Consider the following 27,062-nt stretch of genomic DNA (forward strand, 5'->3'; position numbering starts at 1 on the left):
TTCTGCTTTATAATCTTATGGGGCCCCTACACAGTCTGTCGTGGAAGGAAGCATGCAGCACATGACTCTGTGTGTGCGTCTGTGTGTGTGTGTGTATGTGTGTGTATGTATGTATGTGTGTATATGTTACTTAAAAGGGAAAGAAAATTAGGCTATATCAGACTTTTTGACAGCAACACTTAAATGGCAAAAGAAAATGGGATAATTTAAGATACGGAAAGAAACAAGCCAAGAATTTATACCAGCTGAACTTACTTGCCAGTGTAGTAGCCACAAACTGTCATCATCATCATGCAAAAACTTTGGGAATTTTATTGTGATGAATTATTCCTTAGGGATCTGTTAGAAACTGAGCTTCAAACAACAAAAAGCCTGATAGTATTGATTACATATACTTACATGCAGAATACTGTACACTGAATGAGACATAAGGAGAGCGTATAGTATAAAATGGTTTATGTGACCTGCACAATGTGGATATCGTACAAATTTAAATAAAGAAGCAGGAGAGAAGTTTTAAATAATTATACTGGTAGTAGCCTATCTGAGTGCTTGAACATGGGATAAAACAAATGAATACAGTGTTCTTCAGAACCAATATTTCCCAATGTTGGGGATAAGGAGGTTAAACTTGAAGAGGTTTAGCCAAAACCCTTGAGTATTAATATTAACTCATGAGGCATTTTACCATGGGTACAAAGAGATCCCATATGTCTCTCTGTCTACCTATTTATCTATCTATCTGTCTATCATATATGTATCTTAGCCCTGTCAACTATCTATCTCTCTGTCTCTAGCTAGCTAGCTAGCTAGCTATTGTGTGTGTGTGTGTGTGTGTGTGTGTGTGTGTGTATATATATATATATATATATATATACACACATATATATCTTAGCCCTGTAAACTATCTACCTATCTATCTATCTATCTATCCATAGTGTATGTATCTTAGCCCTGTCAACTGAAAAGGCATAGAAACAAGGTTTCTTAGAGAAATGGCTGATTCCAGGTTTGGGGGAAAAATGTATAAGATTAGCCTGTGGCCTCCCTGGGGACCCTGTTCCTTTAGTCATCCTCTCTTCTTTATTGTTATCCTCTTACTTGCCATGACCAGTGAGCACTGGGAATGCCCCATAATTAAAGAGAGATTCCACACTCCCTCCAAGTAATGCTGCTCCTTGCCCACTGCTGGTTCACAGAGTGTAATTGCTCCTGCCTGGATGAATTCCAGTCGCTCATTTCCCTTTCTTATCCACATTTCTCCAAATAGTCATCTTCAACCCGTTGCCTCCTACTCCCTCCCTGAACGGATCTCAGTTTGGCTCTCCCCCAACTCCTGAACATGCTCTTATCAAGTTCGGGTGTGGCCTCCTTGTTCCCAAATCCAATGGACACATTTTTCAGTCTCTTATACAGGGCCTCTGCTCTACTTGGCCAGTTGACTTTCCCCTTGAACTCCACATCCTTGGTGTCTATAAAGCCACACTCATGATTCTCCTCCTAAACCTGACTCTTCCATTGACCTCTCCTTTACAGACATCTGTTATCTGCCAGTGCTTTATCTTGCAGTGTTCTCCAGTGTTCCAGAGCTCCATGCTCTCTTCACACCACACAGTCACCTGGAGCAGGCTCCTCTATGCTTCTGATTTCCACCACTACCCATACCCCAATGCCTCTGACCCAGATTTTTCTCTTGAGCTCCCAAATTCGTATGTCAGCTGACTGCTGTTCAACTCCACCAAGGCGTCTCACATACATCTTAAACTTAGCACGCCTCAAACTGAACTGATCATCTTGCTCCCCTGCCATACTGGCAGATCTTTCTAGTCCCCAAGCAAAAACTTTAACCATCCTCTTTTTGCCAGCCTGTACGTTACTGTCACAGTCAGTCTGTTCCCTTCTACTTCCTAAAGATGGGACTGCTTACTTCTCTTAGGCCCACCGACACCTCCTTGTTTTAGGCCAGGCTTCTGGTTTCTCTTTCACCAAAGCGGTCTGTGATATGGTGTGGCTGTGTGTCCCTTCCAAACCTCATGTTAAAATGTCATCCCCAGTGTTTGAGGTGGGGCCTGGTGGGAGGTGACTGGGTCTCGAGGGTGGATCCCTCATGAATGGTTTAGCGCCATCCCTTTGGTGATGAGTTAGTTCACACACACGAGATCTCGTTAAGAGCCTGGGACTACCCTCTTTTCTCTGTCTTGCTCCTGCTCTTGCCATGTGACACGCTGGCTTCCCTTAACCTTGCACCATGATTGTAAGCTTCCTGAGGCCTCACTAGAAGCAAACATGCTTCCTGTACAGCCTGCAGAGCCATGTGCCAAAATAAATCTCTTTTCTTTCTAAACTGCCCAGTTTGACCAGGTGCAGTGGCTCATGCTTGCAATCCCAGCACTTTGGAAGGCTGAGGTGAGAGGATTGTTTGAGCCCAGGAGTTTGAGACCAGCCTGGGCAACATAGTGAGGCACCTTAAAATAATAGTGAGTCTCTTAAAAAAAAAAAAAAAAAAGCAAGCATGATGGTACTTGTCTGTGGTCCCAGCTACTTGGTAGGCTGAAGTGGGAGGATCACTTGAGCCTGGGAGTTGAGGTTGCAGTGAACTGTGATTGCACCACTGCACTCCAGCCTGGGTGACAGAGCAAGACCCTGTCTCAAAAAAATAAAAACAAATTATGCAGGCCGGGTGCAGTGACTCATGCCTGTTAACTCAGCACTTTGGGAGGCTGAGGTGGGTGGATCACTTGAGACCAGGAGTTTGAGACCAGCCTGGCCAACACGGTGAAACCCTGTCTTTACTAAAATGGATGTGGTGGAGCACGCTGGTAATCTCAGCTACTCAGGAGGCTGAGGCAGGAGAATCACTTGAACCCAGAAGGCAGAGGTTGCAGTGAGCTGAGAATGTGCCACTGCACTGCAGCCTGGGCGACAGAAGGAGACCTCCACCTCAAAATAAATAAATAAATAAAAATAAAGTATGCAGTATCAGGTATGGCTTTATAACAATGCAAAAATGGGCTAACAGTCTACCCCTCATCCAGTCCCCTAACGCCGTCACCAGAGCGCTCTTTCCAAAATGCAAATTGAGTCATTTTCCTTCTGCTTCAAATCCTTCAGTGGTTCCCCATTGCTCTAAGTCCGAACTCCTGTCCGTGGCCCTCAAGCTTTCTCATGGTCTGGCCCTGGCCTCTCTCTCCAGACTCATCTCTGACTCCTCCTTGCCTCATACTTCACGCTTCAAACTAAGCTGCTTTTTGTCCTCCACACACAGTTCTGCTTCCTACCTCAGCCTCTTTCCTCAAGCTGCCTTCTCTTTGAATGGCTTTCCTGACCCCTCCTGCCTAACTTCTCATCCTACAGCAAAACCTCCTCCTACCCTGCCCACTCCACCAAAAGCCATTTACGGTGTCCCTGCCTAGGACACTGACAATATCGTGCACGTAGCAAGTCATGCGTTATTGTCACATGTTCATCTCCTCAGCCAGACGTAGGCTTAAGACCGGATCTCTGTTTTGTTCATTTTCTCTAGCTTAAGTGCTTAGCATACCCTAAGTGCTTAAAATGTGTTGGAAGAGGACCCCATTTCCAAGTGTTCAGTGTAGCTACCTGATACCGGGGACATTAGAGTGTGCCAGACACCTGCGGAGCAGGGTGCACGCATTCCCTGGTGTGTTGCTACGGCTTCCCTTGCAGGGAGTCACTATTGTTTTCCCTATTTATTCAATGATTCAATGGGGCTTTAGAGAGAGGCAAAGTAACTGCACTGAGCACTCTGGCTAGAGCAAATGAGGCTCCACTCTTTTCCACTTGTATGGACTTGGAAAAGTAAAGCCTGTGCTGTCAGCGGTGTGCAGAGACTACTGTATCACTCCCTCTATTCACTCCTTTCTTCTTTGTAACAGAACCCTCCGCCCATTTTTTTTTTTTTTTTTTTTTGAGGCAGAGTCTCGCTCTGTTGCCCAGGCTGGAGTGCAATGGCGCTATCTCACTGCAGCCTCCACCTCCCAGGTGGAGGCAATTCTCCTGCCTCAGCCTCCCAAGTAGCTGGGATTACAGGCACGCACCACCATGCCTGGCTAATTTTTGTATTTTTAGTAGAGACGGGGTTTCGCCATGTTGGCCAGGTTGGTCTCAAATTCCTGACCTCAGGTGATCCACCAGCCTCAGCCTCCCAAAGTGCTGAGATTACAGGCGTGAGCCATCTCGCCTGGCCCAATTTTATTTGGGCTGGCAATGCACCCAGATAACAGATCACATTTTTTCAGCCTCCTTTTCAGTTATGTGGCCCATGTGACACATTCCTGTGGAATTTACAGAAGTCTTTTATTTTATTTTGAGACAGAGTCTTGCTCTGTCACCTACACTGGAGTGCAGTGGTGTGATCTCAGCTCACTGCAACCTCTGCCTCCCGGGTTCAAGCGATTCTCCTGCCTCAGCCTCCCGAGTAGCTGGGACTACAGGTGTGTGCCACCACACCTGGCTAATTTTTTGTATTTTTAGTAGAGATGGGTTTTCACCATGTTAGCCAGGATGGTCTCGATCTCCTGGCCTTGTGATCCCCCAACCTCGGCCTCCCAAAGTGCTGGGATTACAAGCTTGAGCCACAGCGCCCAGCCTGGAATTTCCAGAAGTCTTCTAATGAAATGTGGACCAAGTCACCAGAGCTGCAGCAGCCATGTTGGGCCATGAGGTGTTCTTGAGGATGTAGCCAGAATTGAAAATGGCAGTGCAGAAAGACAGGAGCCTGGGTTCTGGATAACACTGAGGGCCATAGCAGTCGTGATCTACCCACCTCCAGGGTTTTTCTTTTTTTTTTTTTAATGTGATGGTAGAATAAACTCTTGTTCAGCCACAGTGGTAGGGCTCTGTTAATACCAGCCAAACATGATCCATGGGGTTGGAATCTGACCCCTCTTGATTCCAATGACTCAGAGAAGCGACAGCCAGCATGGGTGATAGAAAGTGTTTCTTTATTTGCATGTCATTCCACCTGCACTGAAGCTCAAACCCAGCAGCAGCAGAAGGGGTCAGGACCAAAATAAATGTTACCAAATTAGACAATGAACAGCGAGGACACACTCAGACAAAACTTACTAATGGGGTGTAGACAACACCAAGCTATCCTAACAGCACACAGCACAGGCCCCCAGAGGCCTGCCCGTCAGAGCTCTGCGGAAGGACTGTGGCTCCCTTGTTCCCTGTTCAGGAAACTCCAGTCCTACCCAAAGGTTAGCCGTGAGCCAGGCAGGGGCCTGCAGAAGTTTCTCATGCTGGGAAGATCCCAGCTTCTCCAAAGACAGGGCTTCCCGTTCTCAGTTCACACTGGAAGCTGGAGAAGGGTTGTTCCCCCTGTGCCCAAACAGGATGTTCAAAAGGCCAGGGACTCTCCCCACAGCCTTATCTAAAAGTTCTCATCATCTTGGCTATTGCAGGCCTGAAAAGGATCTTGATTCTTTGGTCCTCACCCCCTCAGGAAAGCAGTTTTCCTCCATGGGTACCGGTCCCCAAAGACGAAAGTTTTCATAGCCCCAGTGCCCAGAAGGACTCAACTGACCAGCGCAGTGGGCCAGGGATTGAAACACCCCTAGGTTGTGGCTGCCGTGGCCTCTCCTGAGTCCTCAGATCAGGCAGAAAAAGGCAGGCAGACCCCTGATCCGGTCACAGTTAGAGGGGGACTTCTCTTGGGACCCAAAGCCAGAAGGCTCTAGGTTAGAGCCCAACAAGGCCCTCCTGGGGCGAGAAACAGGCACTGATCTCCTCTGCTTGACTCCTCCTTAAGTCTAAAGCCAGATCGCCCAATGAGAGCAGAGGCAAACCACAAAGTCCCCTCCCCGTGATGTCTTCATTGCTCCAGGAGAGCCCCTGCTGGAGCACCTGCCACCCACCCCGTCCACACCTCTGCAGGACCCAGGGCCCCGGTCTATGGTTTGGTCCCCACCCTGACCTCTACCCCTTGCCTGTGTCACCTTAGGGTTCTTGCAAACTTCAGCCCACACAACTCTGCCTTCCTGACCCCAAACTCCCTGGTGCCTCACCCCCTGGCTTTGCCAGAATGGCAGCTGGCCAGGCGCAGTGGCGTGGGAACGTTGTCAGGCTGCCCCATCAGGAAACTAGCCTCCCTCTCCTCCTCCATGCGCCTGTTAGGCCACTCCTAAGTCACCCGGAACCCCCCCAGCCCTCTGAAGTGGTTTCCCCCACTCCAGTCTTCCCCCAAAGGGTGGGGCTTTGGCTGCCTGTGCCCTGGGACTCCAGACTCGGCCTCTGAGGGGTCATTTCTAAACCTGCCCCAACCAGGGCACAGGTTTGGTGGGTGTCCTTGGGGAACAAGGTATGGCCAGGACACCTGCTGGCAGGCGTCCTCAGGGGAAGAAGCTCTCCCCTCACCCAGTGCCCAGACAGAGCCCCCCTCCTCATACCCCCGCATCCTGGCTCCTTCATCCCCCTCTGCTTCCCCTGCATCCCATTCTTGCCCCCAACCCACCTCTTCATTTGCCTCTTCCCCCTCCTGAGCCCTTTTTCTGCCTTTCCATCCATTTCCCCTCCCCCACCCCAAGCTCTCAGGAAGCCTCTCAGCTGGTCTCTCATCTCTCTCTGTCTCTGCACCTGTCTCGATCTCTCCTCCTCACGCTATCTCTGTGCCTTCGTCCCCCTCGCTCCTTCTCCACTCATCTCTCATCACCCTGTCTCTGCACCCCTCCTCTCCGCAGCCCAGTGTCTTCCCCCATTCCGAGTCGCTTGCTCCACCCCTCCCCTCACTCACTCCCAACTCTGCTCTCCCCTTCCAGTGCTGGGCTTTGGTTTGCATCTTTGAGAAACTCCCTCCTGCCTCCACTCCCTCCCACGGGGCTCCCAGCACCCTCGCATTTAACTGGGACCTGCTGTCTCGCAGCGCCCCTACCCCAGGCTGCCTGCCCAGGAAGGCGCTGGCAGGGACAAGGAGCCCAGCGCTGGGATCAGAGCACTGTGGGGAGGCATTTGCCCTGGAGGAGTGAGTGGAGGAGTGGCATGAGGACTTGGTAAGTTACAAGTGGCAGGAACCCACCAGGCCCCAGCATCTGATTCCGGCTAGGGTCCAGAGTGGGGAGACTGGCAGGGGACTTCTAGGTTCTTTCTTAGAAACCCTAACTCTCCGGTCCAAGTCCTGTGGAAATGAACACAAGGTTGGCAAACACATGGCACTCAAGCAGTCCCCTCCCCTCTGCCAAAGCCCGCAGAGGCAGCATCCCCGGCAGCCTGCAGGGTACCTCCCAGGCTGCGAGGACAAATGCCTCCCAGGTCCTGTTCAGCCTCCCAGGTCCTGTTCAACCGGGGGGCGCTGGACAAACCGATCTACACCAGCAAGGAGTGCTGAGGGGAGCTGTCCAGGCCCCAGGGTGGGGAGGATTCCGGGCGAGATGGCTCTGCCACCAGACTCCCAGGGGAATGAGGGGTTCAAAAAACACCAGGACCCTCCCTCACCTGCTCCCTGCCAAGGGGGAGGAAGATGCCCCCACAGTGGGAGGAGGGGGGAGAAACTTCTCACCTGCCCCTCTAACACACACACGCACTCACACGCACACACACACACATACACATACACTCATGCCTCGGCTCCAAGCACTGCCCATAGGTGCAGACCTGGGCATACCGCAAGGCGAGAGGTGGGCCAGGAGGAGGAAGAGGCTGGGACAGGGTAACAAGGCCTGGGAGGGGGGACAGGGGTACCCTGTTCAGAGATGACCTGCAAGTTCAAGTTATGCAGAAAAGTATCAAAGACACAAGACAGTCTCTGCCCTTGGTAGATGCCTGGGGTGTGGAGGGCATGAGAAGGGGCAGAAGGGGTAATGCATCCCCTAATTCCCCACCTCTGGGGCCCCTCCACATCCCCCAACCCTGACAATAGGGCCAAGAAGTCTGTGCTGTACAAAACAGGCCAGGGTCAAGGGTCCAGTCATTGGTGAGACATCCCAGCAGAGAGGAGGCCTGGGCAAAACAGGCCAAGGTCAAGGGCTGAGTCATTGGTGAGATGTCCCAGCAGAGAGGAAGAGGAGGCCAGGCCGGTCCAGGCTGAGCAGCTTCTAAGCTCCAGCTGCCGAGGCCACATGGCCCTTCCCGCTGCCTCCAGAGCCTGAAGGTCCTTTCTCAGACTCTGGGCTGATCAGGGCCCCAGTCTGCAGCTGACAGCAGGGCCCTGTGCGTCCGTCCCTCGGTGCAGCTCTCCCTCAGGGTGAGCTGGGAGCAGGCTGGAATGGAGCAGAGGAGGTCCCAGGGGAGACTGGTGGCACCTGGAGCTTTGTGGCAGATGTGGTAGAACCAACATCAGCAAAAAAAAAAAAAAAAAAAGTAGGAAAGAGTCCAGCCCACCCTGGGGCAGTATCTAGAATAAATTTTTTGAGGAGGCAGGGACCAGAGGAGATGTGGATACAGCCAGGCGGCAGCCCTCCAGACTGAGGGGGCCTGGGGAGCTGGAACTACTGCTCTGCTCTCCTTGGGGATCTGCAGGGACCTCCAGGCCAGTCTAGAGAGGAGAGGAGAAGCCCAAGGGATTGGGTGGATGCAGACTCCCTTAGCTCAAATTGAGGGAGGAGCAAGAATTAGACCCTCCCAGGGTCTGGAGGGCCTCTTCCCTCCCCCAGGCCGCATCCAGGCTCTCCTCTCCTCAAAGCCTGGGGCTCGCAGGGTAGTTGGTGAGGAGTGAGTCTGAGATCAGGGTCTTCCCTCGGAGCTTCAATGGAGTGATGAGAGGGCAGGAGGCAGGACAAGCTGAGGTCAGGCCAATTCCTGGGCTGTGATCCCGGCCTTCAGGGTCCCTGTGAGTGAGCTACAGGGCAGGGAAGGACTCCCCATCCGGAGACATCACCCCCAGGCCGCAACACGGAGCTTACTGTAGAGCCCACAAAATCTAAGAAAGAGAGAGAGGGAGAGAGAATTAGAGAGAGTCAGAGGTTGCCAGGGCATTTGCGCTTTCCTTGCATATTCCCCAGGGCAAAAGTGGGCAGAGAGGCTGAGCGCGGGGGCTCACACCTGTAATCCCAGCTCTTTGGGAGGCTGAGGTGGGTGGATCACTTGAGGTCAGGAGTTCGAGACCAGCCTGATCAACATGGAGAAACCCTGTCTCTACCAAAAATACAAAAAATTAGCCAGGTATAGTGGTGCATGCCTGTGATTCCAGCTACTTGGGAGGCTAAGGCAGGACAATCACTTGAACCCAGGAGGCAGAGATTGCAGTGAGCCAAGATCACAGCACTGCAGTCCAGCCTGGGCAACAAGAGTAAAACTCCATCTCAAAAAAAAAAAAAAGAAAGAAAAGGGTCAGAGGGGACAAATTGCACAAGTGCTGAAATCCCAGCCTCATCTGACCAGCAGGATGGCCTTGAGCAAGCCATTTAACCCCTCTGAGCCCTGATTTTCTCATCTGAAAAATGAGGATCATAGCCTACCTCACAGGGTAATTCAGAAGGGTCAAAAAGAGACAAATAATGTCAGCCAAGAACTTGGCAGTGTTTGGTACATAGAATATGCTGGAAATTGAAGCAATTTATTTTATTTTTTTCTTGGGTTCCAGAGGTCTTTTTAAATTTTTTTTTATTTCTTTCTTTTTAATAGAAACTGGGTTTTGTTACATCACCCAGGCTGGTCTTGAATTCGTGGGCTCAAACGATCCTCCTGCCTCAGCCGGGTAGCTGGGACCACAGGTGCGTGCCATGGCTGTTGGCTCAGAGGTCTTTGGGTCAAAATTGAAGTGTGAGGCTCACTCATCATGAACTCCCAGTGAGGGATGGAGACTCCCTGGACACTCAAGGGAGGAAAACTGGGGCTCCTTTACATCAATTTTTAACACTGAGTTGTTAGAGGGCTTTGGGGAGGGAGGGGAGGGACACTGACGCAGGCCACCTCACACTAGTCACATCCACACCCCTTCTTAAAGGCCGGATCAGTCTTAGTCTTGCACTTCTGGAAGCTGCCACCAGAGGGCAGGCCTTGATTTCACACCAAGTCCACAGAAAACCCGGGGTCTGAGAGACTGCATCAGGTATTTAGAACCTGCCTCTGACTACGGATGAGCACATCGGCATGCCAGGACAGCTCCCAAAGACGTGCAGGAAATCTCTGGCCTCACCAGGTTGAGACAGGCAGCATGACAGCGGGGAAGAGCTTGGGCTTTGGACTTGGACCTGGGTTCAGATTCTGTCTTCACCACTTAAGTGATCTTGGGCAAGTTATTGGAGCTCTGGAGTTCTCCAAAACCTGGCCCTTTTTCTTTATTGTATTTTAATGCTACTTGATATATATGAATATTTATATGCAATACACTAATTATAAAGCATACAATGTATCAGGTAATGTGGCTCACACCTGTAATCTCAGCACTGTGGGAGGCCAAGGCAGAAGGATTGCTTGAAGCCAGGAGTTCAAGACCAGCCTGGGCAACATGGGGAAACCTCGTCTCTACAAAAAATACAAAAATTAGTCAGGCGTGATGGTGCGTGCCTGTAGTCCCAGCCACTCAGGAGGCTGAGGCAGGAGGGTCGCTTAAGTCCAGGAGTTTGAGGCTATAGTGAGCTATGATTGCACCACTGTACTCCAGCCTGAGCAACAGAGTGAGACCCCCTCCATGACCCTGATCTCTTATAAACACTGGTGAGCTCACCATTCAATAACTATACCTCAGCCAGGTGTGGTGGCTCATGCTTGTAAATCCCAACATTTTGGGAGGCTGAGGCAAGCAGATCACTTGAGGCCAGGAATTTGAGACCAACCTGGCCAACATGGTGAAACACCATCTCTACTAAAAATACAATTAGCCCGGTGTGGTGGTGCATGCCTGTAATCCCAGCTACTCAGGAGTTTGAGGCACAAGGATCACTTGAACCTGTGTGGGAAGTAGAAAAGTTCCTTTTTAAAGTTACCTTTCTTGTTAAAGAATAAGTGTGCTAATAACTGTGTTGAACCCTATCCTATGTAGCTTCTCGACATGCTGTGCTTACAGGCATATAGCACATTATTTTTTATTTATTTATTTATTTTTTTTTTGAGACGGAGTTTCGCTCTTGTTACCCAGGCTGGAGTGCAATGACGCAATCTCGGCTCACCGCAACCTCTGCCTCCTGGGTTCAGGCAATTCTCCTGCCTCAGCCTCCTGAATAGCTGGGATTACAGGCATGCGCCACCATGCCCAGCTGATTTTTTGTATTTTTAGTAGAGACGGGGTTTCACCATGTTGACCAGGATGGTCTCGATCTCTTGACCTTGTGATCCACCCGCCTCGGCCTCCCAAAGTGCTGGGATTACAGGCGTGAGCCACCGCGCCCGGCCCTGCATATAGCACATTCTATGTCCTTGTACTTTAACCAAGATATATGTGCTGAATGTGCTCACAGGCATTTCCTAGCTCTCCACTGCTTCTACTTGTTTAGAAAAGTTTAAATTGTGAGGTCTGGCTGCAGCCAACAGAGATCAAACACAGCAGTAAGGACGACCCCAAATGCGTAAAAAATAAATTTGTGCCTCCCTTTGTTCTTTGTACTCTCGTGGCACGATGGCTACTGGAGTACCCTTCCTGCAGTCCAGGAAGTAAAAATTGCTTTGCTGAAAAATTCTTTGTCTCAGTGCTGATTTTTCTTTGTGGCACTGAACATCTATTTCTAGCAACCTGGGAGGTGGAGGTTGCAGTAAGCTCAGACCGTGCCACTGCGCTCCAGCCTGGTCAGCTGAGCAAGACTCTATCTCAAGGACAAAAAAAAAAAGAACTATAACTCTACCCATAATTTGCATATACCTCCATGCTCCATCTCATATACTTGCCCTCCTCCCCTTCCATCATAAACACAAATGACTGTCGTCTTATCTTTCATATTTATTATTTCTTTGCTTTTTTAAAAAAATATTGCCACAAATACATGTGTGTTTAAACAATATATTGCTTAGTTTTGCTTAGTTTCGAGCTCAATAAATATATCACTCTGTCATCTTCTGGAACTTGGTTTTTTTCCCCCCTCTCTTAATATTATATTGCTGAGATATATCCACTGTGGTACATATAACTGAAGTGCGATATTTCACAGCTGTGAGCTGCCCTGTGATGGGAACATGCCACATGTCTTTATCCCGCCTCCCGTCCATGGCCATGAGGTTGTTTGTGGTTGTTTGTTATAGTGAAGTTGCGGCCACCAGCACCCCTGCACACTTCTCATGGGTTTGTACCCGAGGAGGGTTCGCTGGGTCATAGGCAAATGAACAGATCTGAGGAAAAATGCCAAATAATTTTTTTTTTTTTTTTTTTTTTGAGACGGAGTTTCGCTCTTGTTACCCAGGCTGGAGGGCAATGGCGTGATCTCGAAAATGCCAAATAATTTAAAAGGTGGCTGTACTGTCAGGCTTCTTCTTCTTCTGCTTCTTTTTTTTTTTTTTTTTTTTTTTGAGATAGCCTCTCACTCTATCATCCAGGATGGAGTGCAGTGGCACAATCACAGCTCACTGCAGCCACAACTTCCCAGGCTCAGGTGATCCTCTCACCTCAGCCTGCTGGGTAGCTGGGACCACAGGCACTCACCACCACGCCCAGCTGGTTTTTGTGTTTTTGGAGGGAGGGGGTTTCGCCATGTTGGCCAGGCTGCTCTCAAACTCCTGGGCTCAAGTGATCCATCTGCCTTGGCTTCCCAAAGTGTGCTGGAATGACAGGCATGAACCACCGTGCCCAGCCCGGGTTTCCGATTCATGCATCCCTCTTACTCCTTTTATTTGAAGTTGTCCCACCTCCCCGGAGCAGGCCTGGCTCCCTCCGCTGTCCCCCAGCCCACAGCACACTCGCCTTTGTTCTCCGGCTTGAGCTCCTCCTGCAGCAGGTCTGTTTGCCGGTTGCCCAGCACGAAGGCGAGGAAGGAGAGGATGAGGGCGTTGAGGATGCCGATGATGGCCAGGATGTACGCCCAGCGCACCGAACAGTCCCCCAGGGAGTACTTCCCCGTCTTGGCCCCACACATGTCCCGGATGGTCTCGGCGTCCCAGCCGTCAGGGAAGATCATGCAGCCCAGGACGAGGCACAGAGCTGAGGGGCACGAGCACCGGGCCCACCACCACGGTCAGGAAGGAAGAGAAGAAGATCATTACTCCCTAGTGTCTGCAGTCTGGGCCAGGTATTACTGCAGGAACATCAACCCAACCACATGCTTGTTACCCACTTCCAGAGAGGGAAAGAGAGAGGGTGGAGGCAGGGAAAAGGGAGAGAGAAAGAGGTCTAGGATGGGTAGCAGCAACTTTCTGGAACCCGAAACGCCCTCGCGCTCCCCCATCAGATCAAATTCTCCAGGAAGCCTTCTGGGAATATGAGAAAACAGCTATCCGCAGCCACCTCCTTCAACTTCCTCTAGCATCAGGACCAACTCCGTCTCCCATCATCAGTATAATTATTGAGATGGAGTCTCTCTCTGTCGCCCAGGCTGAAGTGCAATGGTGAGATCTCGGCTCACTGTAACCTCCACCTCCAGGGCTCGAGCAATACTCAGGAGGCCTTAGCTTCCTGAGTAGCTGGGACTACAGGTGCCCCCCACCATGCCCAGCTCATTTTTGTATTTTTAGAAGAAACGGAGTTTAGCATGTTGGCCAGGCTGGTCTCAAACTCCCAACCTCAAGTGATCTCCCCGCCTCAGCCTCCCAAAGTGCTGGGATTACAGGTGTGAGCCACCATGCCTGCCCTCATTGTTCTTCATTTTTTAAATTCTTGTCATTCACTCATCAAATGTTTATTGGGCACCGTTTTCCTTTCATTCATGATGCTGGAATACATAGCATTCATGCAATTGAGCACTTTGCTAGGAGCACAGACCACGGAGTGCCAATGATAGGACTTAGCCTAGTTCTTCCCCTAACTTGGCTGTATGACCTTGGGGGATGCCACCGAACTTGAACAGGCCTGTTTCAGTCAATACCATGGTACTTACTTCACAGAGCTATTAGGAGGATTAAATGAAGTAATTTGTGCAAGAAACTTAGCACAGTGCCAGGCACTCAGGTAGTATTTACCCGGGTCTACTATATGCCAGGCACTACACCAGGCCTAGGAGGTAGGATACTTGGATTTTAGCTGCGTGGAGCTTGCAATGTAGTGTGGGGAGCGGTGTGTAATAGCAAAGCAATTAAGAAGTCTGGGTCTCAAATCCTGGCTCAGCTATTTTCTAGATGTGCCACACTGATCAAACTCCTTCACCTTTAAGCCTGTTTCCTCATCTGTACAATGGGAATAATAATGGTATCCTCAAGTGGTTGTAAAGATTACAGAAGGCAGCAAAATGTAAAGTGCCTGGCACAGTAAGTTCTGAGTAAATCTTGGCTGTTATCAAAACCAGTTATAACGCCAAAAGTAATAATTACCTAAGAAAGTAATGTGGAGAGTGGGTTTCAGGTGAGGAGGAAAAAGGCAAAGAAGAGGAGAGGGGGCAGGCTCAGAAGGGCTTGGGCAATGGTTTCCCAGCTAGCATCCACCTGCTTTGGCTTTAGCAACCCACCTGTCCCAATCCCAGCCCAGGTGGGCCCTTGGTCAGCACTTAGCCTCGAGGATGAGATCCAAGCCTGAGCTAATCAGCACAGTGTGTTCCTCTAGTAACAGTGATTGGCTTGAAGAGCGGCACGTGCCGCATCACAGGGCAGTCAGAACCCCCGGGTTTGGCAGGCCAGTGTGGAGACAGGGGTTCTTCCTCTCCACCAGCTCTGTCACCAGTTTGATGGGGCCCTCGTACTGTCAGTCCTGCCAGGATTTGGGTTACTGTGTCTGAGACCCAAAGGTTCCACTGGGCTCTGTTTGGAACTGTGGGGACCTCGAGCCTGCACCAGGCCCATGGGGTGCTTAGCCTGGGCTTTAGATGGCAGCAATGCAAAGTGGGGGTGGCGGTCAGCTCTGCCCAGTGTCCACCTGGCCCATCTAGTCCCCAGGGTGGGAGGGGGCCCTTGGCTGTGCCAGATCCTTCCCACATCTACCCTGGAGGGAATGCTCCCAGGCCCCAGCCTCCTCTGGCTTCCATGGAGTGGGCCCTCCTCCCCATCGTGGCACTGTCAGATTCAGCCAGTCCTCCCCTTCTCCCCAACTCGTGCCCTTCTTCCAGGTGCAGGCTCCCCGTACAATACTGTGGTCACACAGGCACTGCAGCAGGGCTCCGCCCCCCACCAACGCTCCTCCTCCAAGACAATTCTCCACTCCAGCGGACCTCACCACCTAAGGGCTGGGAAAAGAGTTCCAGACAAAGGGAATGGTAAAAGCAAAGCCCTGTGGTGGGAACAAGGTGGGTGAGTTAAAGAATCAGCAACTTTGAACAGGCCAGAGCTCTGGGAAAAGCCAGGGCTGGTCATGCAAATTTGGGAACTGTGGGCACTTGTAGGTATTTACATCCCCAGGAGTGAAAAAGGTGGAAATTGAAGAGAAGGCTTAGGACTGAGCGATGGTGCTCCAGCATTAACAGGGCGGGAGGAGGAGGAGGGGCCTGCAGAGAAGGTTTGGCCATCCATCTCCCCACATAGCCCTGCACTTTGCCAGACCCTCCAGGACCCTATGTGAAAGGATAGGAGGGTCAAACGCCAAGGAAGGGAATGGGGCAGGGCGAGGAGTGGTCTCAGCCCGTCCTTCCCCTACCCTCGGAGTCCCCAGGGCCCTTTCCCAGGCGGATGTGCTCTTGCCTCCCTATTCCCGGACTCTAAATCTCCAGCAAGAGGCAGGAATGGGAAAGAGCCCGAGGAGGGGCAAATCCACACCGTCCCTTCGTCCCCTCTCTGGCCGTCCACTCCCAAGATGCCAGAGGCGCGGGTCCCACTGGAGTCTGTGGCTCCCGCCGGGAGCATCCCTGTCTCCATGGAAACCACGCCTGCATTCTGGCGCTCCCAGCAGCGCGACGCCGGCTCCTGCAGGCGGTCCTCCCCTCTGCAACCTGAGCACTGAGGCCTCGGGGAGGTTTTCTTCCCTTTGCTTTCTGCCTGCACGTTCTCTCTGCCTCTCTCTCTATTTCGTTCTGTGTCTCCATTCCTTTCTCTTCTCCACCCTTTTCATCTTTCTTTGTACCCCTCCCTCTCTCTGGCAAGTCCACCTTGTGCTCAAGTCTCAGTCTGGACCCCCGCCCCGCCCTGCCTGCTTTCCCCCATACTTAGATCTCTCAGCATTTAACTTTCATTCAACTCCCTCCTCCTCTCTATTCCTTTTCTCTCTTTTCCCCCTTCTCTAAATCTGTCCCCTCACCTTATCCTCTCTTTTTGCCTCTCGCCTCATAGATCCCACAAATACATTCCTGTATGCCCACTATGTGCCAGGCACTGTGCAGTGTGCCAGGGACAGCAGGCTCAGTGTCTGTCCTCAGGGCGGAGGCGTGTGGGGAGGAATACAGTCAACAAATCAACACACGAATAGAAGAGTTTCACATGTCCAGGCGTGCTTCAAAGGAAAAAGACCAGCAGCTCCCACCCACAATACCAGGAGTAGTCAGAGATGGCTGGGGCGCACAGCCTGCATGGTTTCAGATGGTGGCTGTGGGGCCCCAGAGGCCACTCTCAGAATGGGAAATATCAGAAGTCAAACAAATGAAGAAAAGCCAATTAGATGGGTTTCCTCACACCTGGGAAAAAGATAGGAAGGGACCAGTAGAGATAGCCTAGGCCAGGGAAGTGCCCAGCAGAGCCAACCATCAGAAGATGGAATGACTGCTGATAAGGCAGTCTTCAGCATTCCCATTTACTGGATGAGGAAACTGAGGCTGAGGCCTATGGATTCCAAGCTCAAGTCTCTTTTGGAAATAATGAGCTGGCTGAAGAGCCAGCTGCTGCTAGGCACATACACAGGCACAGGATGGCACAAGGTTTCTCAACCTTAATGCTTTTGACATTCAAGCTAGACAATTCTTCATAGTAGGGGCCAACCAGTGCATTGTGCGATGCTTAATATCATCCCTGGCCTCTACGCACCAGATGCCAGGGCCACCACCAACCCCAGTCATAACGATTAAAAACTGTCAGTTGAGCATGGGTGGCTCACACTAGTAGTCCCAGCACGTTGGGAGGTCAAGGTGGGAGAATCACTTGAGGCCGAGAGTTTAAGACCATCCTGGAGCAACATGTTGAAAACCCACATCTAGAAAAATTAGCTGGGCATGGTGGCATGCACCTGTAGTCCCAGGTCCTCAGGAGGCTGAGGTGGGAGGATTGCTTGAGCTAGAAGATTGAAGCTGCAGTGAGCCAAGACTGCACAACTGCACTACAGCCTGGGCAACAGAGAGACATAGTCTCAAAAAAAAAAAAAAGAGTCCCCAGTGAAGGGATTATCCCTGGCTGAGAACCACTGGTGTAGGGGCAGAAGCACTAGGATGCAGGATCTCTATCTAGCTACCCTAGAGTCCCACTGACTTTCTCTGCTCCAAGCAGCCAGGAGGTATGACAAAAGATGAACAATACTAATATTTTTAATATTGTGATAATATTGTTAAAGATAGTGTTGAGTGGCCGGGTATAATGGCTCACACCTGTAATCCCAGCACCTTGGGAGGTCGAGACAGGTGGATCACCTGAGGTTAGGAGTTTGAGACCAGCCTGGTCAACATGGTGAAACCCCCATCTCTTCTAAAGATTAAAAAATTATCTGGGCATGGAAGTGCATGCCTGTAATCCCAGCTACTTGGGAGGCTGAGGCAGGAGAATTGCTTGAACCCAGGAGACAGAGATTGCAGTGAGCCAAGATCGCACCACTGCACTCCAGCCTGGGCGACAGAGCAAGACTCTATCTCAAAAAAAAAAAAAAAAAAAGTGTTGAGTATTTAACTATGTGCTAGGGTGCTAAGCTTCTAACATTCATTATCTCATTTAATCCTATTATTAATTTTAAAAAATCCCTGAGGTGGGAAAAAATACCACCCTCATTATACTGATGAGGAAACTGAGGCTTAGAGGTACCAAGTGTCTTATCCAATGTCACTCAGCTAGTAAATGGGGGAATCTATTCAAGCACAGAGAGTTCCTTACTGCATGTTTTTTCTTTGAATAAACTCATTTTTAACTTAGATGCATTTGCTTAAAAAGTAAATTTAAATTACTTTCAAAGAAAAGGAAACCAGGATCATCTGCCATAAATAGAAAAACACTATAAATATAGGTATAATGAAATCAAAACAATGTTCTTAGAATCTAGCTAGATACTTCTGCCTGCTGAGTGCTCTGAGCCCGAGGGCCGATTCCTCTTTGTTTAAAAGACCTGTTAGTAAGTGTGAGAGGAGTTAAAGATGCATTAGCCCCAAACTGAAACTTTCTCCTTAAAGTTATGGAAGAAATTGGAAATGGAACCACATGTTCGCCACTGGCTGCCTGATGCATCTTGCATGTGTCCTGTGTTTGGAAAACACGCCCCACTTTTTCCTGCCTCTATCCTTTACATGGTGATTTTAGGCGGTCAGTTTCCCCCTCTAGGCCTCGGTTTCTTCCCGGATGAAATGAGGATCATGGGATCTGCCCAACCCACTTCATAGAGCTTTTGTGAGAATCAAATAAGAGATGCGAAGTAGCGCTACAAATTCATAAGGGTGGAGTGTGAGCGGGTCATGGTGACTCTTGGCAGAGTAGGAAAAAAGTCCTGAACAAAGGGTTTTTTTTAGATATTCAAGAAATGTTAACAATGGCTGCCTGGGGAAGGAAGTAAGTTTGGTTTTTGCAATGTAACCACAACAGAGACAAATTGCTTGCTACAATATCTATTCATCCCTTCCTCCTTAGTATTTAGAACCCCCAATTTTTAGCTAAGACCTTGACTGTAGAGAATAAAAACTACATTTTCCAACCTCCCTTGCAGCTAGATGTGACCATATGACTAAAGCAAAACACATGTAGATGTGTTTTGTGACGTTAAGGAAACAACTTTATACAAACAGATTTATAAAGATGCTACCGGGTACTCTTTGTCCCATATTTCTTCATCGCTTTCTCCATCCAGCTGCTTGGAATGCAGATGTGATGGTCAGGAGTCTAACAGGCATCTTTGACAATAAACATAGGGACCACACCCCAGGAGTGATGGGGCAGAAAGCAGGAAGTTGCTAATGACTTCAGGCGCTATGATACCAGCTCTGGACTGCCTCACTCTGGGGCATTTGTTTTATACAAGAGATAATAACATTGAGTCATTTATTTTATTTTATTTTGTTTTGTTTTTGAGACAGTCTTGCTCTGTCACTGAGGCTGGAGTACAGTGGTGGGATCATGGCTCACTGCAGCCCCGAACTCCTGCAATCCTCCCTTCTCAGCCTCCCAAGTAGCTGGGACCACAGGCATTTGCCACCATGGTGAGCTAAATCAAACATTTTTTGGTAGAGATGGGGTCTTGCTACGTTGCCCAGCTTGGTCTCTAACTCCTGGCCTCAAGTAATCCTCCCAAAGAGCTTGGGAGGACCTTGGCCTCCCAAAGAGCTGGGATTACAGATGTGAACCACTGCACCCAGCCTTGGGTCATTAAACCACAATTATTTTGATTTTTCATATCACATGCAGACAAACGTAGTCCTAACTGGCATAACGTTGTATTCTTTTTGAATTTTGTATCATGTGGATTTATTGGGAAAAATCATTTAACTGTGTGTCACTGGGCAAGTCTCTTTACCTCTTGGTGATAGCCGCTTCTCAAAGCCACAAAGTAGACTGAGTGGTCACCATCATTGACTGTAAGGTGGGATGTCTCCAGTTTTGGAGTGTGAGGGTGGCACGTGCACTCTTGTAAATGTACTTACCCCTGGACTTGAATTTATCCTATGGCTATTCCCTTGTGTGTACACAAAGGATGAATACAAGGGTGTTCACTGCATTACCATCTATAACAAGGGACCAAAAACATGTCCACTAAGAGGCACCTGGCTATATAACTTATGGTGGTATCTATGCCATGGCATAGTATTAATCCATTTAATTGAATGGAGTACAATTGTATATGTTGTCATGGAAAATCTTTCACAAATCGCTGCCTTTGTGAAACGGTGCATTTTTCAGATTTGTTTAAGGTTTGGTAGCCAGGGAAAGTAAAATGTGATTTTGTAACTGCACTAAACATTTGTCATGCTGGAGTTGCCAGCCCAGAACATTAGAAGTTGCAAGACTGATTTAAACCACCTCTGATTTAATGCAAGATTTATTGTGTCTATAAAGGTTTCTCCTGTTATTGTTCAGCCAGAGATCTAAGGTTTACATTCCATTTGAATAAACTAGCTGGCCTGCAAAAAAAAAAAAAAAGAAAAAAAGAAAAAAAATTTTTTTTTTTTTTTTTTTGAGACAGAGCCTCGCCCTGTTGCCAGGTTGAAGTGCAGTGGGGCAATCTCTGCTCACTGTAACCTCCACCTCTAGGATTCAAGTGATTCTCCTCCTCAGTCTCTGGAGTAGCTGGGACTACAGACATGTGCCACCATGCCCAGTTGATTTTTGTATTTTTAGTAGAGACAGGGTTTCACCCTGTTGGCCAGGATGCTTTTGATCTGTTGACCTCGTGATCCACCCACTTCAGCCTCCCAAAGTGCTGGGATTACAGGCATGAACCACTGTGCCCAGCCCAAGGAAAATCTTCTAAGATATATTAATAAATAAAAAGGAGGAGGCCAGGAGTGGTGGCTCACGCCTGTAATCCCAACACTTTGGGAGGCTGAGGCGGGCGGATCACCTGAGGTTGAGAGTTCGAGACCAGCTTGACCAACATGGAGAAACTCTGTCTCTACTAAAAATACAAAGTTAGCCAGATGTGGTGGTGGGCATCTGTAATCCCAGCTACTGGGAGACTGAGGCAGGAGAATCACTTGAATCTGGGAGGCAGAGGTTGTGGTGAGCAGAGATCGAACCATTGCACTCCAGCTTAGGCAACAAGAGTGAAACTCTCTCTCCAAAAAAAAAAACAAAAATGGAGGTCATTAGCAATGGCTCATGCCTGTAATTTCAGTGCTTTGGGAGGCTGAGGTGGGAGGCTCGCTTGAGCCCAGAAGTTCAAGACCAGCATACCAAAACGGTTGTCTCCACAAAAAATTAAAAAATAAAGATAGTCACAATACAGAAAATTGTACATAGTATAATCCCATCAATTTTAAAATATACTTTATTTTTTAGAGCAGTTTTAGGTTCACAGCAAAATTGAGTAGAAGATTCAAAGATTTCCCATCACTCCCTGACCTACATATGCATGGCCTCCCTCACTATCGACATCCCCCACCAGGGTGGCATATTTGTTACAACTGATGAACCAACATTGATACATTATCACCCAAAGACCATAGTCCACATTAAGGATTACTCCTGGTGTTGTACATTCTATGGGTTTTGACAAATATGTAATGGCATTTATGTACCATTGTAGTATATCATACAGGGTATTTTCGCTGCCCTGAAAAATCCTCTGTGCTCTGCCTATTCATCCCTTCCTCCTCTCCACCACGGTCAACCACTGATTGTTTCATTACCTCCACAGTTTTGCCTTTTCCAGAACGTCATGTAATTGTAATCATACAGTATGTAGCCTTTTCAGACTGGGACTCTTTCACTTAGTAATATGCATTGAGGATTCTTCCATATCTCTTCGTGGCTTCATAGTTCTCTTCGTGGCTTCATAGTTCATTTCTTTCTTTTTTTTTTTTTTTGAGATGGAGTCTTGTTGTGTCACTCAGGATGGAATACAGTGGCGTGATCTCGGCTCGCTGCAACCTCTGCCTCACGAGTTCAAGTGATTCTCCTGCCTCAGCCTCCCAAATAGCTGGAACTACAGGTGCGTACCACTACAGCTAATTTCTGTATTTTTAGCAGAGACAGGATTTCACCATATTGGCCAGGCTGGTCTCAAACTCCTGACCTTGTGATCCACCTGCCTCAACCTCCCAAAGTGCTGGGATTACAGGCTTGAGCCACTGTGCCTGGCCTTTTTTTTTTAGATGGAATCTCACTCACCCAGGCTGGAGTGCAGTAGCACAATCTTGGCTCACTGAAACCTCTGCCTCCTATCTTCAAGCAATTCTCCTGCCTCAGCCTCCCAAGTAACTGGGACTACAGGCATGCTCCATCACACCTGGCTAATTTCTGTATTTTTAGTAGAGACAGGGTTTCACCATTTTGGCCAGGCTGGTCTTGAACTCTTGACCACAGGTGATCCACCCGCCTCGGCCTCCCAAAGTGCTGGGATTACAGGCGTGAGTCACTGCACCCAGCTTCAAGAGTTCTTTGTATATTTTAGATAACAATCCTTTAAAAGATAATGTCATTTTTTTTTTTTTAGAGGGTGTCTCACTCTGTCACCCAGGCTGGAATGCAGTGGCATGATCTCAGCTCACTGCAATCTCCACCTCCTGGGTTCAAGCAATTCTCTGCCTCAGCCTCCCATGTACCTGCGACTACAGGCACATGCCACCACCCCCAGCTAATTTTTGTATTTTTAGTAGAGATGGGGTTTTGCCATGTTGGCCAGGCTAGACCTCAAGCGATCCTCCCAAAGTGCTAGGATTACAGGTGTGAGCCACGGCACCCAGCCCAGATATGTCTTTTGCAAAGATTTTCTCTCAGTATGTGGCTTGTCTTTTCATTCTCTTGACTGTGTGTCAACAGCAGAACTTTTTAACTTTAATGAAGTCCAGCTTACCAATATTTTCTTTCACGAATCGGGCCTTCAGTGTTGTATCTCAAAAGTCATTGCCAAACCCAAGGTAATCTAAATTTTTTTCATACACACACACACACACACACACACACACACAGAGAGAGAGAGAGAGAGAGAGAGAGAGAGAGATGGAGTTTTGCTCTTGTTGCCCAGGCTGGAGTGCAATGGTGTGATCTCAGCTCACCGGAACGTCTGCCTCCTGGGTTCAAGTGATTCTCCTGCCTCAGCCTCCTGAGTAACTGGGACTACAGATGCAGGCCACCATGCCCAGCTAATTTTTGTATTTTTAGTAGAGATGGGGTTTCACCATGTTGGCCAGGCTGGACTCAAACTCCTGACCTCAGGTGATCCACCCGCTTCGGCCTCCCAAAGTGCTGAAATTACAGGCGTGAGCCACCGTGCCCGGCCTCTATCTTGAGATTTCTTATTTGATCCATGTGTTATTGAGAAGTGTGTTGTTTAACCTCTAAACATTCTGGTATTTTCCAACTATCTTTCTGTTATGGATTTGTGTTTTAACTCCACTGTGTTCTGAAAGCAGACGTTATATAATTTCTGGTGCTTACATTTGTTAAGGTATGTTTTTTGGTCCAGAATGTGATCTGTCTTGGTGAATGTCCCATGTGAGCTTGAGAAGAATGTGTATTCTGCTGTTGTCAAATGAAGTAGTTTACAAATATCCATTATATGCATTTAATTAATGGTGTTGTTGAGTTCAACTATGTCCTTACTGATACTTCTGCCTAGATTTTTCCACCTCTGATAGAGAGGTCTTGAAGTCTCCAACTACAACAGTAGATGCATCTATTTCTCTTTGCAGTTCTATCAGTTTGCCTCATGTATTTTGATGCTCTGTTTTTAGGGACATGCATGTTAAGGATCATTATGTCTTATCATATGGCAATGCTCTCTTTATCCCTGACAACTTTTTTTGCCATGGAGTTTGCTTTGTCTTAAATTAAAGCCACTCTCATTTCCTTTCCCCCTCCTCCCCCCTCTTCCTCCTCCTCCTTCCCCCTCCTCCTCCTTATCCTTCCCCTCCCCATCTTCTTCCTCCTCCTCCCCCTTCTTCCTCCTCCTTCTTCTTCCTCCTCTCCTTCTCCTTCTTCTTATTCCTTTTCACAGTCTTGCTTTGTTGCCGAGGCTGCAGTGCACTGCCATGATAATAGCTCACTGCAGCCTTGACTTCCTGGGGTCAAGTGATCCTCCTACTTCAGCCTCCTGAGTAGCGGGGACTACAGGTGTACACCATTATGCTTGGCTAATTTTTTTTTTTTTTTTTTTTTTTGAGACTGAGTTTCGCTCGTTACCCAGGCTGGAGTGCAATGGTGCGACCTCGGCTCACCGCAACCTCCGCCTCCCGGGTTCAGGCAATTCTCCTGCCCCAGCCACCTGAGTCGCTGGGATTACAGGCACGCACCACCATGCCCAGCTAATTTTTTGTATTTTTAGTAGAGACGGGGTTTCACCATGTTGACCAGGATGGTCTCGATCTCTTGACCTCGAGATCCACCCGCCTCGGCCTCCCACAGTGCTGGGATTACAGGCTTGAGCCACCACGCCCGGCCACTTGGCTAATTTTTTTTCCATTTTCTTTTTATTAGTATTAGCATGGTACATCTTTCTCTGTTCATTTACTTTTAATCAATATGTGTCTTTAAGTGGGTTTCTTAAAAGACAGCATATAACTAAGTCTTGTTCTTTTAATCCATTCTGACAATCTGTCTTTTAATTGGTGCATTTATACAATGATATTCAAAATGATTATTGATATAGTTGGATTAACATCTACCATATTTGTTACTATTTTCTATTTGTTACCTTATCTCTTTTTTGTCTTCTACTATTTTCCTGTCTTCTGTGGCTTTAATTGAACATTTTAAATAATTCTATTTTTCTCTCCTTTCTTAGAATATCAGTTATACTTAAAAGAATTTTTTTAAGTAGCTGCCCTAAAGTTTGCAATATACATTTCCAACTAATGCAAGTCCATTTTCAAATAACACTATACCACTTCACAGGCAGTACAAGTATCTTATAAGAGAATAATCATATGTATGACTGTTGTCATTCATTCACTTTAAGCAAATGAGCATAGGTGTGTGTATAATTGAAAACATTGTTGCTCTAATTATTTTAAACAAGCGGTTATCTGTTAGACCAATTATGCCTAAGAAAAATAAAAGTTTTTGGCTGGGCATGGTGGCTCATGCCTGTAATCCCAGCACTCTGAGAGGCCAAGGTGGGCAGATCAGCTAAGGTCGAGAGTTTGAGACGAGCCTGGCCAACATGATGAAACCCTGTTTCTACTAAAAAACACAAAAATTAGCTGGGCATAGGGGCACACACCTGTAATCCCAATTACTTGGGAGGCTGAGGCAGGAGAATCACTTGAACCTGGGAGGCGGAGGTTGCAGTGAGCCAGGACTGCGCCATTGCACTCCAGCCTGGGCAACGAAAGAGAAACTCAAAAAAAAAGAAAAAGAGCTGAGCACAGTGGCTCACATCTGTAATCCCAGCTCTTTGGGAGGCCGAGGCAGGTGGATCGCCTGAGGTCAGGAGTTCGACACCAGCCTGGCCAACATGGTGAAACCCCATCTCTACTATACAAAAATTAGCCAGACATGGTGGCACGTGCCTGTAGTCACAGCTACTCCAGAGGCGGAGGTAGGAGTATTGCTTGAACCTGGGAGGCGGAGGTTGCGGTAAGCCAAGATGGTGCCACCGCACTCCCGCTTGGGCAACAGGGCAAGACTTTGTCTCAAAAAAAGAAAAAGAAGCTTTTATTTTACCTTAACTTATTCCTTCTTCAATACTCTTTACTTACTTAGGTACATCTGAGCTTTCAGTAATTTGTTGGTAACAATTTAGTTTTCCCTTGCCTGGGCATTGGTTCCCATAAAGGTTTCTACGCATGGGTTCCTTCTGCTCCTGTAACTTGTGATTCTCTGTATCCTCTTGTCTGCCTCTCCAAATTTGGGGGCAGAAGTTTGCCCTGTGACCTTATGTCTCTCATGGATCTAGCAGAGTGTTGATTTTTCAGTTTGTTTGGCTTTTTACTTGCTGTTAGGATAGAGTAGCAACTTCCAAGCTTCTTACACCCCTGATCAGAAACCAGAAGTTCATTCATCTATGTTTTTTATAAAAAGGGTATGCATACTGTGAAATGCATTGCAACAATGAGAAAGAATGCGTAGCACCTTAATGACTGAAAGAGCAAGCTTTCTTTGACACAATGTCATCTGAAAAAAGCAATCATATTTTTTCCCTCCCCCCCGCAATCATAATTTTTTTTAAAAAGTGAATGTGGGCCGGGTGTGGTGGCTCACGCCTGTAATCCAAGCACTTTGGAGGCCAAGGCAGGCAGATCACCTGAGGTCAGGAGTTCAAGACCAGCCTGACCAACATGGTGAAACCCCGTCTTAAAAAAGAAAAGAAAAGAAAAACGTCAAATGTGTTTCCAGTGTTTTCTATGTACCAGACACACTTTAAACTGCTTTATGTGTATTAATTCATTGCTACCCCATTTTTATATGTGATGAAACAGGCTCAAAAAGGTTAAATGATGAGTCTGACCTAGGCTTCCTGGGCCTGAGTCCATGCTCTCAACTACCTCTCTTCTCTGACATATTGAGCAGGTAGAAAGACCATACATAGGCATGATCCCTCTTGTTTTAAAAAACTAGGAGATAGTACATACATACAATGAAATATATTGAACCTTGAAAAGGTTCCTGACACATGCTGCAATGTGGATGAATCCTGAAGACACTTCGCTAGGTATATAAATAAGCCAGTCATGAAAAGACAAATACTATATGATTCCATTTATATGTACCACCTAGAGTAATCAAATTCGTAGAGACAGAAGGTGAAATGGCTGCTAGGGCTCGGAGGAGGGAGAAGTGCGAAGTTGGAGTTTAATGGGCACAAAGTTTCAGTTTTGCAAGATTAAGAGAGTTCTGGAGATGGATGGTGGTAATAATTGAGCAATAACGTGAATGTACTTGATGCAGAAGTGCAAAGAACTGTGCACTAAGAAACAGTAAAAATGATAAATGTTATGTCATGTGTATTTTACCACAATAAGGAAATGGGGCAGGGGGGAAGAATGTCCCTGGACGAATCTGACAATAGTTTAAATAACTGTCTTTATTTTGCTAACAATTATAGTTGACTGTGGTCTAACATCCCTCATATCATCTCCCTCCTTCAAGCATCTCTTAAAATGATGGTGAATGTAGTGAGTTTAATTGCATCCCCCAAAAAGATGTGTTCAAGTCCTAATCCCTGGTACCTGTGAATGTGATCTCATTTGGAAACAGGGTGCCTGTTAATTAAGATGTAAGACAAAATAAGGTCATTAGGGTGGGCTCTAAGGCCAGTCACTGGTGTCCTTATAGGAAGAGAAGAGAAACACACACACACACACACACACACACACACACACACACACACACAC

The 27,062-nt window shown here is 48.0% G+C and overlaps 1 protein-coding gene across 1 annotated transcript in view; it reads right to left on the minus strand.

The window, feature by feature from the left end:
* Positions 1 to 8,327: 8,327 nt before the first annotated feature.
* LHFPL4 (LHFPL tetraspan subfamily member 4) overlaps positions 8,328 to 27,062 on the minus strand; it is a 41,565-nt gene continuing 22,830 nt past the window's right edge. The window contains exons 2-3 of the mRNA XM_032290590.1: positions 12,785 to 13,021; positions 8,328 to 8,875 (exon numbers count right to left, since the gene is read on the minus strand). Coding sequence (XP_032146481.1) covers positions 8,775 to 8,875; positions 12,785 to 13,021 — 338 coding nt within the window. The 3' untranslated portion in view covers positions 8,328 to 8,774. The remainder of the gene's footprint in view (positions 8,876 to 12,784; positions 13,022 to 27,062) is intronic.

This window comes from Sapajus apella, unplaced genomic scaffold (assembly GCF_009761245.1).
Source record: "Sapajus apella isolate SASKATOON/1434 unplaced genomic scaffold, GSC_monkey_1.0 scaffold23, whole genome shotgun sequence".
Taxonomy (NCBI): Eukaryota; Metazoa; Chordata; class Mammalia; order Primates; family Cebidae; genus Sapajus; species Sapajus apella.